General features: G+C 41.0%; 1 protein-coding gene across 8 annotated transcripts in view; it reads right to left on the reverse strand.

Annotated features, from left to right (window-relative positions):
* Window positions 1-613: 613 nt before the first annotated feature.
* The window catches only part of NCOA2 (nuclear receptor coactivator 2), a 286,892-nt gene continuing 273,989 nt past the window's right edge, over window positions 614-13,516 (reverse strand). For all 8 annotated transcript variants that reach the window (XM_073892872.1, XM_073892874.1, XM_025870705.2 and 5 more), the window contains 4 exons: window positions 13,224-13,401; window positions 12,344-12,542; window positions 9,988-10,077; window positions 614-4,508 (listed from right to left, as the gene is read on the reverse strand). In XM_073892872.1, the coding sequence (XP_073748973.1) occupies window positions 4,497-4,508; window positions 9,988-10,077; window positions 12,344-12,542; window positions 13,224-13,401 (479 nt within the window). In that variant the 3' untranslated portion in view covers window positions 614-4,496. The remainder of the gene's footprint in view (window positions 4,509-9,987; window positions 10,078-12,343; window positions 12,543-13,223; window positions 13,402-13,516) is intronic.

Here is a 13,516-nt window from a genome sequence, read left to right on the forward strand (position 1 = left end):
GACTTGTACTCTCTCTCTCTCTCTCAAATAATAAAATATTAAAAAAAAAAAAGTCACCTGCTCTGAGCCAGCCAGGCGCCCCAAGATTTTCTATTCACTCATGTTGTTTTTCTATCTTTTAAAAACACCATTCCAGAGTATATTTACTAGTATTTCCTGTAGTCTTTGACCCGGATTTTAGGAATTGTGCTTATATCGTTTATCAACTATTAACAAATCAACCAATTAAGACCATCACAAATATTCTAAAATGTAACGTATAACCTCAGTAACCAGTCAGAAGTCCACACTGTTCTCATGTTTTTGGAGAGATGGGGATAAGAGGTGGCACAGTCTGGTGGGGAGCGCAGTGACCTCATCTGGGATTCAGTGGGCCTACTCAGCCGGTATTTGCCATTAAGTTGCTAGACAATTTTAAGATATAAGCTCTCGGCTTCAAATTGAAAAATCTGTAAAATGGGTCAGCAGGGGAATCAAATGTTAGGGTGCCAGGAATGGTGTCAACTACCATCTGAATGTGAGAGATGATTAAATTACAGGGCAGGTATTTTAAACTTAAGTGCAGTTATGAATGAAGGTACAATATAAACACATTAAAATCTCCCAAGCCATGTAAAACCCGAAGGCATTAAAATTTATTAAATGATGCAATAACAACAGAATTCTTTATTTACAATAGCATTATTTAACATCAAATAAGCAAATAGCATCAGCAAAGCAATATTAACTTGCATAAATGTATTTAAAATTTCTCTGAATATATCTACCTTTGCATAAACTGCTCACACTAGAAATACAAACATCAATGCAGGTGAACAAAGTGATGTTCAGAGTCAACTCCATTTTGAAAATAAATCACAACCTGAAACACTGTAAGCTTTCTCCTGAAGAACCATAGTTAATATATTGCTTAATTTTACCCTTGTATAATCTTTTCATATACACACATCTCAGATGCAACTTCATGAGGAACTGTACAAATAAAACCCACAAATGACAAAGGAACAAAAATGACAGTTAAATGTTTGAAGAAATGTATCATCATCACTATTCAACAACATAAAGGTTAAGTGATGATGCACTTATTCAAAAATTGTACACAATTCACTATACAAATATAATACATTGGACAGCTATGTAGGAATATACAAGACTTAAAAACAGATCTAAGGCATTATGCTAGATTTTAGCATTTTGAGGTTCTTGCACATAGCTTTTACCTGTAGTAAGAAACTTAAAAGATTTTGTTTTAGTCTATAAAGAAACACCAGGGAGAAAATTCTAATTAAAATCGAAGCCACTACAGTAATTTTCTTTTGTGCAGAGAATGCTTTGCTCTTAGGCAGCATACTACCATACAAATACTAGAAAATTTTAAATTCACACCAACAATTAATGGCTTAAGTTGCATTTCAAAATTGATTGTGTATCTTTGGGTTCTGCAAGTGGATCTGTGCCACCCATTTCATGTGTTAAGCCCATATGAACTCCATTTTTAAACACAGATTAAAAATTGCATTATATAAACTGCAAAAACATTGCTTTCAGTTATTACAGGCCTTAAGAGATACACGTGGGAGGGGCATTTTTAGTCTTTGAGTCGAACGAATTCATTGTAGTAAAACAGCTCACTTCACTTTTTAAACTTAGCACATTACATGAACACTTAAATGAGTTTTACAACCAAGTTAATGTATGTATACTTTTCACATTATGTGTTTTTCACATTTAGTAATATAAGTAAAACACTGATTATTTTGTTCTATTAAACAAAACCAAGTACTCAGTCTAACAAATTTATTGTTTACAGCATGAGAAATACTGATAATGAAGGGGATTGATTTGGCTTTTGCTTCTATAGTGATCAATATGATCAGAGGATTCCTTCACTGACTTTTAATTAGATGTAAAGCAAAATCCACTACCTGGTCTGAGCCATAAGAGAATTTACCATCTCTTTTCCTTCAAAACAGTAATAATCATGAATTATTCTAAATTACCAGTATCACAGGTTTGCAGATTTGTCTGAATTGGGATGGACATTAAGACACAGTGGGCAGATGGGTAAACGATACAAGATACACAGATTTTTGGACAGTGTTCTAGTGAAAGGGACTTAAAAACAAAACAAAGCCAGTTTAAACTCCATTTCTCCTTTGTGCTGTGTGAAGTTGAAGTCATTCCGATTCACGTATTTCTAAAAATCAACTTAAAACCGGTCACAGTAAACTGTGTCATGTGAGCCTCATCACACCGATGAGGTCATGGAGTTCCGGGCCAACATCTGCTCATTTTTTTCCATCTCAACTGGGCAACCCAGTGGTTCGGTGGAGACGAGTAGAGCCTCTCGAGGGGACAACGTGAACTGGTGGCCGCTGAGAAGTGCTGTTCCTTGGCCACCTCCCTGTAGTGAGACCCCTCTCAAGTGGAACAAAGTATCGAAATGCAAATTTCCAGAAAATTTCTTTAGTATGGAGCATCACTTTCAGACTGTCTACTTAACCATTTATCTTTGGGCTGTATCTCTTTCTATATGCCCTAATTTGCCCATAGAGAGAGAGAGAGAGAGAAAAATAGAAATAGGGGTAGTTGGTACATTTTCCACCCTGCCACAAATAAACAATCAAATTTCAAGGAAAAACCTCTCTGTTCCTAAAAAGCCTGGCTAATGAGATATAAAATGCTTTGCTTTTTAGACATCAAAAAGACATCATCATTCTGAAATTTAGGTAAGAAAGTATGTGTATTAGGGGTTGGGGGGAAATAGCTCAAAAAAGGCCATCAGTTTCTCGGTATTGCGGTTGTCTGAAACGGACGCCAATTAATAAAAGATTATTCCCCTACCAGAGTGGGCCAGAAAAAGAACCATAAAAGTGGCCTGCTTAGTAACATGTAGTCTTTCTAAGGTTCATTAAGAAAGAATATAAACATATAAAAATCAAGAATTGGTTCCTACAGCGGCTGCATATCATATAGATTAGATAAATGATTTATGAGCAGAATCACAAGGTTTAGAAAATAAAAAGTCTTAAGTCTACAAATTAGGTCTAATCAAGGCATTGATATCCTTTACAAAACACCTTTAGGAGACATTGCTATGAAGATATCTAATTTAATACTGAAGTACCTCATTTTTGAGTCAATTCCACAATATGTATACCTCACAAAAATTATACAATTAAAACACTTAAGTTCTCAACTTAAATTATTGCTTGTTTACATATAAATTGGATTTTATGTACCTTACAAAACTTCGGCTTAGTCAGCACTGCTAAAAAACAAAATAAAAAACACATGGCGGAGGTTAAATCTGTTGTGATATCTGCTGTCAATTTTAAACACACTGTTATTTTTGCCCGTTTTTGTAGGCCAGTGTTGCTGGGGAACAGAATAAACATACTTCCAAAGCAGGTATCCTTAGTTTGATTGGTATCAAGTCCTGACTTGGCTCCTCTCCTTGCCAGTAAATGCATTTTTCTGAAATTTAATAGTTAGCAATTGGTAAGTGGCTGGCAAAACATTTAAGGAAATAAAGGGCTTACCTGGTTTCTGTTGCTTTTTTAACATTTTTTTTTAACAAGATGAATGAATGTGGGGGAGAAGTGGGGAAAGCCAAGGGTGGAGGGGGAAGAGAGTCAGGATCACACGGGGAAGAAGAGGTACGAGTCAAAACTGTCTGAGCAATCTAAAGGGAACTTAGTTTGAAAATGAACAATATTTCCTCTTGATTCACAATTTGGGTGAACTAGTTTGATTTTGACAAAGAAAAAAAAAAAGGAAAAAGCACTTGTTAATATTAACAGCCCTTCACAGGCTCCTTTTCATCTGTTCGGTAACTGGAAACTCTTTCCAACATGGTCTCTAGAGCTTCTACAAAGATACAACTCTGACTTTATTGGTCTTCACTTCTTGGGTGTCTCGGTACATACAGTGCTGTCCATGGTGTCTGCTCTGCTTTTATCCCAAATACAGGCTTTAGCTTAGAACACCTTTAGTTTGATTTTCTTTTTCCCCTTAATTCTGTTCTTTCCCCGAGATGAAATCTTAATCTTTTGCACTAGACTGATTAGCCAGGGAAAACAAAGCAAGAAACCAGTGTCTGGAACCAAACAGGAACAGAACAAGAGCATGGTTGTTTTCCTTAAATACATACATTTAAATACATTCAATCCGACATGGGTATGAAATTTGCCTGTCAACATTTACTTTGCAGGAGAGATCTAAGTTGCACTAAGGTGAATGCAGTGAACAGACTGAGCAACTGTCTGGACGCGAGCTTCCGACTGTCAAGCGAAGAGGCAGCTCCCTCCTGCAACAGCCAAGCGGACCCCACCCTGGGAGCCGGGGCCCAGGTCCATCTGCTGACCAGGCTCTGGCAGAACTGGCTGGCAGGTCGACTGGGTCAAAACAAATAGACACAGCTCTCCAGGCTGGTAAGTGTTTTAAGCAAGTGAGCCCAGTCAGCTGAAGAGAGAAGCAACCAGCTACCTTCAGTGTCAGCAGTATTTCTGCGGGAAAACAGAGAGAAAATCATGAAGTACCTCTGAATTTGCTGTAACACCGTCATAATGCTCATCACGAAATCATCAGAATATGTGGCCATTTTAAGTACTGCCAATCCCGAAGGCCGCATCTGGCTGAATTACACTTGATTTTGATGCAGACAGGCGGAAGGCACTGTTCCTAAATGGACACATCATTTCCAAAGGCCGGCAGACCCTACAGAGCACTTTGAAGACCAAGGGACTGCGGTGGATTACCAATCCCTCCTTCTGAATGACTGCAGCTCTCTTCCCAGCGACCTCCCAGACCAGTTCAACCTCTCCCACCTCCTCAAACGAGATTACTGATACCTCGTTGCCGAGCTGCCTTTGCTTTTGGACAACATTGTTCAGAGGTGGCCACCATTTCCTTACCCCTTCCTCAAAATCATCGAGTACAAAGCCACTTTCAACGGAATGTCCGTCTTGACTCTCCCGTGTGGAGAGACTCCCCAGGTTCCACGGGATGTTTCCCTGGCTTCAGCAAGCTGAATAAGCAGGGTTTTGGCTCCAGGGGCATTCATGCTAGTTTCTGGCTGCTATGAACTGACAGTCTGAAGGAGTGAACACGGAGGGCTGGAGTGAGCAAGACTCACGTGCAGGTGTTTGCTTGGTTGGTGCAGGTGTGTGTCAGTGCTTTTCTTTGGCTACCGACTATGTTTCCCCCCAAGATATTTTATCCATGTAGCAAATATTGAGTATCTACTCTGTGCCAGGTGCTGGGGATATCACCATAACGGTAGATTTCTGGTCACTGCCATCAAAACATTGAGTGGGCCAGGTAGACAATGAAATAACAGCAGGGTCCAAGTTACGCGAGAGGAAGTACTGGTTACTGTGCGAACAAGTAACAACTGCTTCTGGGATTTAGATATTTAGACACAGTTAGCACATAAGGGCCACTAGAGATTATCTAGTTTAAGTCCGATCAGAGAGGAAGTTTCACTTAGTCCCTTCAAACGAGAGATCTGGGCGAACTGCCCCAGATCCTTAAGTGTCGCGGTCACAGGTGGGCTACGCCCCTGGCCCGCTGTGCGGCTTTCCCGAGCTCAACATGTAGCGCACGAGGATCGCTCTGGTTACAGCTCCTCGGAGAGAAGAACAGTGAATGTCCTTCATCTATAATATAAAGCTAGTTTGTGTCACTTACATGATTTTATATAGAAATACTCCACGGCTCTGACTGAAACAGGAAAAAAAATCCTTCAATTTTTCCAGTTAGTCTGGAAAGACAAATTGAGAAGTATTCCTATCCTTAGCCACTTGAAGGCGGCAGTATTCTCTAACACTAATGGACACCAACAAGCAGCTCTCAGGCAGGATCAGTGTTAGTGAGGGGCGCCTGGGTGGCTCAGTCAATAAGCATCTGCTTTCGGCTCAGGTCATGGTCCCAGGGTCCTGGGATCGAGCCCCGCATCGGGCTCCCTGCTCTAGGGGAAGCCTGCTTCTCCCTCCCCCCCTCCCCCTGCTTGTGTTCCCTCTCTCGCTGTGTCTCCCTCTGTCAAATAAATAAATAAAATCTTAAAAAAAAAAAAAAAAGGATCAGTGTTAGTGAAAGAGAACGTGGAGCAGGACATGCATCTCTAGAGGAACGCTGCTTGCCTTGGCATCCAGCTGTGTCACTTCAGGGGGTGGGGAGTCACTTAATCTTTCTGTCCCTAATACTTCCTAGGGCTGTCGTGAGGATTAAACAAAATGATGTACATGAAGTGTTTAAGTACTCCTCACAACACGGAAAGAGCTCGGTCAATGTCCTCGCCACTATCATTACCACCCCCACCTCAGAGCTGGTCCTAGTTAGAGATCGATTTCCGTAACACAAGCAAGTACAAGTAATTACAGCTCTACTTTATACAAGGGCCGTGCAGCTGACCAATAAGCTCAGTTTGATGAGTTGAAGTATATGTAAAATATAGAGGCATACTGTAAGTCCTTGTAAAAGGAAGGATGTTTGGTGATATGAAATAACTGCCCTTCTCTAAATGGTGTTTTGGTAAATCCACAGTTGTATATTCTAGCTCTGCTTTAAGCAAGGTATACTTTTTTAATCTCCATTTCAAGGTAAGTGGAACATAGATTCAATTAACAATGAATCACAGTGGTTCCCAGCTCAACAAATAGAACGAGGTTACCAATAAAAATTCTGAAAACAGTTCCGGGATTCACAATAGTAGCAGGGCCAGTTATAGACACAAGAGGCCGCAGATGACCATTTTCCCCTGTGTACACATCAGTAGTATGGTGACAAGTACAGAGTCACATTGCCACTTCTTACTCATGGATTAGAAGGGATATACTGTACATATTAGTCTCTGGAGGAAACAAGAGTGTCTGACAGACTGTTCCCTGGCCTTAACATTCAGCATGAACAAAGTACAGATGGGTAAGCAAGATTCAAGAGGGGGGCTGGGAAAAACAGAGAAAGTGGGAGGGGCACGAATGGCCCAGGCTAGATGACAACAGGCACAGCATTCTCGCCACAGATCCCAAAAGGCACTTGTGATGGAGAGAACATCCTGTATTTGTTGGAAGTTGCTTTTTGTGGTGCTAATCTTTCCATTTTCGTTTTAGTGGGCACCCATGGGTGCCTAGATGTGCATGAATCAATACCCTGGTTGTCCTGGCCCACCTTGCCTACACCTTTACCTCTCCTTTACACTGTGCCCAGGTCCCCCTCCCCTCTAGGATAGATGCCCCCACACACTAGCTGTGTGGGCTTGGGCAAATTCCCTAATCCTCTGAGATTTAGTTTCCTCATCTCTAAGTGTTGCGAAGACCTAAATATCTGATGGGCCCGGCATGGTCCCTGTACACTAGAGACCAAATGGTACATTCCCTTTCCTGATGTCAGAGGATTTTCCCTCCTGTGATTCCAGTGCCTGAAGCTGAGGACTCTTCTCAATATGGAGCTGAATCTTTACTGTTTGCCTGTCCTACAGGATGTGGGAATATTTCTTTTCCCTTCAGGATCTATAAAATGAGGGAAGGGAATAGCGACCAATTTGTTTTTTGGGGGCCTTCTCCAGTGTTACTTGCATAAAACCTTTAGAAAGGTATCATGGGAGCTCCGTGTCCCCTTTGGGGAAGTAAGCGGTAAAGTGCAGGGGCTGGTAACACACACTTGGGGGTCAGCCTGCCTGGGTTCCCTTCCTGGTGTTTCGGGACCTTGGGTAAGTCATTAAACCCTCAAAACAGTAGTTCTACCATACAGTTGGTGATGTGGTTTAAGTGGTCTAGTCTAAATAAAGCCCTGAGCAGATAATCATGCTTGTGGTAAATGCTCAATACCTGTTGGTTGTTTCTAGACCTAAAAAAGATTATGGGGATGCCTGGGTGGCTCAGCTGGTTAAGCATCTGCCTTTGGGTCAGGTCATGATCCTGGAGTCCTGGGATCGAGCCCCACATCGGGCTCCTTGCTCAGCAGGGAGCCTGCTTCTCCCCCTGCCTGCTCTGCCTGCCGCTCCCCGCTTGTGTTCTCTGTCAAATAAATAAATAAAATCTTAAAAAAAAAAAAAAAGATTATGGGTGCCTGCTCTGTGGGGGCGCTGGCTTAGGTTGGCACATAGTCACATTGAAGGTGGAGGGTTCAGGGAGGGAAATGTGATCCTGGCCCCCAAATGCTTTCTTTCTCCCACAGAGCTCTGATGTGCGCAGAGGTTAAGCTGGGCACTTCTGGGTTAAAATGGGCTATCCTTTAGTAGAAGCCTAATTACCACTAATGTCATTGCTCCCCTGGGAAGCACCATCCCAGGTTTTAAGCTTCTACTTTCTGCACACAAGCCATCACTGAGTTATGTGGCCACTCTCTGTAGAGGTGCAGCGGGGTGGGGGTGTGGTGGGGGAGGCAGGACTGGCAGCAAGAAGATGCCAGCCTCCTAAGGGGCTTCAAACTTCAATAAGTGGCACATTTAGAGTCTAAACACATGGTCAATATGAAATATATTCCTATTTTCTGTATGACTCACTATAGCAACATTAACCATTTAGATGAGCTGTGCATCTGGGTACTTACAAAAAACACCTACAGGACTTCCACCCATGGGCCTCTCTGCCATGATGACTGTGGCTTTTTTTTTTTTAATATTTATTTCTTAGAGAGAGAGAGCACGCATGAGCGGGCAAAGGGGCAGAGGGAGAGGGAGAAGCAGACTCCCTGCTCAGCAGGGAGCCTGATGCAGGGCTCGATCCCAGGACCCTGGGATCATGACCTGAGCTGAAGGCAGATGCTTAACTAATTGGGCCACCCAGGCGCCCGACTGTGGTTCTTTAAACCAGAAAAACCACACAGAAAATTCACACACTGTGTTTTTAAATCTAGATTACTTAAAAAAAGCAATCTCTACACCCCACATGGGGCTTGAACTCATGACCCAGAGATCAAGAGTCAGATGCTCTACCTACTGAGCCAGCCAGGCATCCCTAGATCTATTACGTTTAAAAAAAAAAAACAAAACTTTTTTTTTTTTTTTTAATTAGAGAGCGAGAGAGCAAGAGAGAGAAGAGGGGGCAGAAGGAGAAGAGAGTATCTCAAGCAGGCTCCATGCCAAGCACAGAGCCTGACACGGGGCTCGATCCCACAACCCTGAGATCATGACCTGAGCCGAAGGCAGACGCTTAACCAACTGAGCCACCCAGGCGCCCCTGGATCTATTACTTTTTAAATTTAGGTATTAACAAAACCATCCAAGATCCACTTTTTGGCAAGAAATTGAACATCGATCCTACATTTTCTCCACTGAGAGAGAATTTTTAACTTAAAAAAAAGTTATCTACTGCTAAGGATTATATCCCTTACCTTAAGAGGGCCCCGCAGGCCCATTTATCTATGTGCTAAACTGCTCACAGAGCCTTCCTGTTAACAGATCTGCTACTAGGCACACAGTTCAGTTGGGTTCTAAGTACCGATTATTTTTTTTCAAGGTCTGATTGAACATGTTAATATCACTCTCCTTAGAACAAGTGTTGAAGATAATAGGCAAATAATATACATGACTGTTGCCTAAAGAAAATGAAATATAGAAAAAACTCTTAAAAAGAATAAACGTACACTTAATTAAGGGATAGAGAACAATTGTAAGTTAGCTCCTCTTTATCGTCCTGAAAATCTAACATTATGATTCAGAAAAAGTAAAAATAAATCATTTTGCCCTTACGTGACTGATTTCATTGCTACTTTTTTTGCTTTGCTATAATAATATCATTTCAGAGCAAAATTAGTGTTCTTAATTCACACACCACCATTAGCTCTAATTAAAATGAGCTTAGAGAAATAATTATTCACGGAAAACCACTGTATGTCAGATAAAATTACAAGATATTTTTAAAAAATCTCAAGCGTTACAACTATCTTCAATCCACTGGCTGACAACGTATCTGTCAGTTTTGGTCTATAAAATATCCATGTCACTATACTACCCTATTCACATGTTTCTTTGCTGTTTCTTACCCGTGATGCGTCTCCCTCCTGCTTAATCATATCCATTCCAGGCAGCTGGTTTGGGAAAAGGTTGCCTCCCCTCAGAGCAGGATCATTAACCTGAGGGCACAAGACGGTACAATGGCTATATTCAGTGGGATGTCCAAAAGTGTACTAGCGAGTAAGAACCAACCATCAATCTTCCTCCTCATCTTGGTTTTCAGGAATAGAATTATGGGGAAAGATGACTATATAAAAACGGCTCCATCCCTGTATCCAATCTCCCCACGTATAGATTTTGGGGGGAGTATGGAGATACAAGAAAATAAATATTTACACTAAACTGCCTTCCAAATTAAAATTTGCATTCTGTGTAGAAATTTGACAGAGACAATAATACTAGAAACATTTTCATGCCTTAACATGTTCACCTTTTTGGCTGGTTCCAATGAGACCAATGACTCATATGTGGGACTTTAAAATCATCTGAGAAGCTCCTAATATCTTTGTTACTCAGGCAAGTTATTGATTAGGAAGAGTAGGTCTGAGTACCCAATAGTGCTGAATTTTGGAAATCTTCTACAACCAAATGAACTATTCATTAGCATTCATACAATTCTTTCACAAATTATGAAGTAAAGGTAATACTAATACTGTACAGGACTGATTTTGTCTGAAGAAATACGCTACAGTTGTATTTTTTGGGCTTCCAAATTAACTTTGATATTGAAAAGGTTTAAATCTATGCACAAGTTTCTATGCAGACATGATCTGGATTATTAAAAATGCACTGATTTACTTCCAGGTAGGCTGTGCAGGACCCATGCTAGACTAGACCATCTCAGTGGCCCTTGCTTTATACAGTTTCCCTAGGAAGAAAATCAGGAACCACTACTGGTCCCTTTTTGTACAAAATTCAAAATCAACACTACATTTTCTCCATTGGAAAGACAAAAGTCTATCTTTAAATATGTCTGTTTAATTTACCCAAATAAGCATCAATTCAACTATAAGAAGTGCAAATTCTTACACACACAGAGCTTTCTTAAATTGCAAAGGGCTTTAAATTTTCTCATGCACTACTCTGCATTTTTATTAACATCTTCTTATAGAATAAAACACTGAGGCGCTGTAAAATTTAGTAAAATTTTCACACAAATTGTGGTTTGCCAATATTAGCTTAAATAGACCTAATCAAACTCCGAATCTTTCACCATTCTCACAAATATGATCTAACTGAAATGTAGAGTTCTGTCAGTGAATTATTAAGTCATTTAAACCTCCTATGCCTTGATTTCTCCATACATGAAATAAGACTCAGGGTCTTTGCCACATCTCTACTTTGCATGTACTACTGAGGTAGTAGAATGCCAAGCATTTTGTGCCCTTTAGAAATAAGGTCTTCTGGAAATACAATTTAAAAATTATTAACTAATATCTTCACCTGTGGATCAGCTACCACAGATTCTCAATCCTAGGCTGGCTACCTGAGATATCAATGCATTCAGTCTCTTTGCCACCAAGTGAAGCTGGTATGCTCTTAGGGATAGTAGAATCATCACAGTCTTAGTCAGAATTAGTCTTAAGCAGAATTCTTTTTTTTTTTTTTTAAAGATTTTATTTATTCATTTGAGAGAGAGAATGAGATAGAGATAGAGAGCACGAGAGGGGAGAGGGTCAGAGGGAGAAGCAGACTCCCTGCTGAGCAGGGAGCCCGATGAGGGACTCGATCCCGGGACTCCAGGATCATGACCCGAGCCGAAGGCAGTCGCTCAACCGACTGAGCCACCCAGGCGCCCAGCAGAATTCTTTAAAAAATACTGACCAGAAAACCACGGCACTCACACCCCCAAGATGATAATGAGAATAGTTTTTGGACGATCGGTGTCAGTCTCCCTGCACGAGTGAAGTATCATTTAAAGCTGACTGGATGGGGACAGGCGGGGGGTAGGGTGGGGAATAAAGCTAATTGGATGGCAGGAAGTTTGGCCTTTGCGGTTCATCAGGTTTTTCATTTAGAAGAAAATCGGTTTTTAAACTATAAATCCAAAATAAAGCTATTTAAGAAGTACATTCGCCATTCCATTTTTAGAGAGTCACTTTAGATATTGCTAAGTTCCTCAAGTAAGAAATCATTTAAGTGACAAAGTTAAGAAGTATTTTAAAAGATCCTTGAGTAGTCAAGAATCGTTTCATGTTTATTTCGTCATTAACAAGTATATCTGTTAATTGCACTAACACAGGTGAAAGTAAGGTGAGAAAACACTCATCAAAATACATGTGGGAGTCGATGGTGGATGTTAAATACATGGAAAGATAGGCAGAACGCAGAAACAGACAAAAAGTTATGATCAGAAGACAGTGGGCTGCTTCTCAGGGTGCTCACCTGCTCAGGACCCATGGAGGACAGCCCTGACGTAGGCACGGAGGTCACTGAGGTCATGCTGATCTGTCCTGTCATCTGGTTCATGTTGCTCATCCCACCTGTGTTGGTCGCCATGGATACATTGATGTTCATATTGTTATTGTACATGCTGGTGTTTGCTTGTTGCCCAAAGTGTGGTGGGGACTGTTGTGAAAACATGCTAGAACATAAGGAAAAGATGAAAATGTCAAGAGTTGGTAGGGCAAACAGGCAGGCAGTTCTGACACTTGCTTCTCAGGCATTTACTTCATTTACTTCAGAATGAATAAGTCTAGGCTGAAAGAACCCAGGGTGAGGCAGCCAGCAGGGGTGACCACGCTCCTCTCCTTTTCCTAAGGTCACCAGGAAGGTCTAGAGATATATTTTCCACTTTCATGTCTGCACCCACAAGCTTTTCATTTGTTTGTTTTTATTACATGTACTGATAAAGGATGGCTTCTAGGGCACCGCCTTCCAGAGCAGTTTCTAGCTTAAATTGGTGGGGTGATACCTTCTGATGGGAGCTCCTTTTATTCCTAAGGAAAAGATATGCTAAGCTTTTGTAAATTCTGATAACTTCTGCCCTAGGAAAAGTAAACTTCCTTAATTAGTAGTTTATTTGACATTGCTTGCTTGAGCAAAAAAGTTAAGAAAAAAAACAGAAAAGATGGGTGCCTGGCTGGCTTAGTTGGTAGAACATGTGACTCTTGATCTTAGGGTTGTGAGTTTAAGCCCCTGTTGGACGTACAGCTTACTTAGTTTAAAAAAAAAAAAAGGGAAAAATACTGAAAAGTGATAGGTGGTCTATAGAAAGATTCCCTGGTGATCATTTACATCAAAGTGACACAGAAACATGGCATACCTGTTTCCACCCATATTCCCCTGCGCCCACCCATTCATGTCAGAGGAGGCCTGGTAGGCTGGATTAGCCTGAGACTGCTGCATCATGGGGCTCTGGGTATGTGCCATTCTGGGCGACATCAGAGGGCTCTGGGGCGTTGTCGCCCCAGTAAAGCCTGGGTCAGGTTGCTGACTTATTCCTTAAAAAATAAAACAGAAATCCAAAGGAGATTGTTAGTTTTATGGTAGAGACTAGGAAGAAAAAAAGAGAACATTCAAATTACACATAGAAAATTACTTTCAATACCTGATCAC

Source organism: Callorhinus ursinus, unplaced genomic scaffold (assembly GCF_003265705.2).
Source record: "Callorhinus ursinus isolate GAN/ISIS: 27379988/994484 unplaced genomic scaffold, GSC_fseal_2.0 scaffold5, whole genome shotgun sequence".
NCBI classification, from domain to species: Eukaryota; Metazoa; Chordata; class Mammalia; order Carnivora; family Otariidae; genus Callorhinus; species Callorhinus ursinus.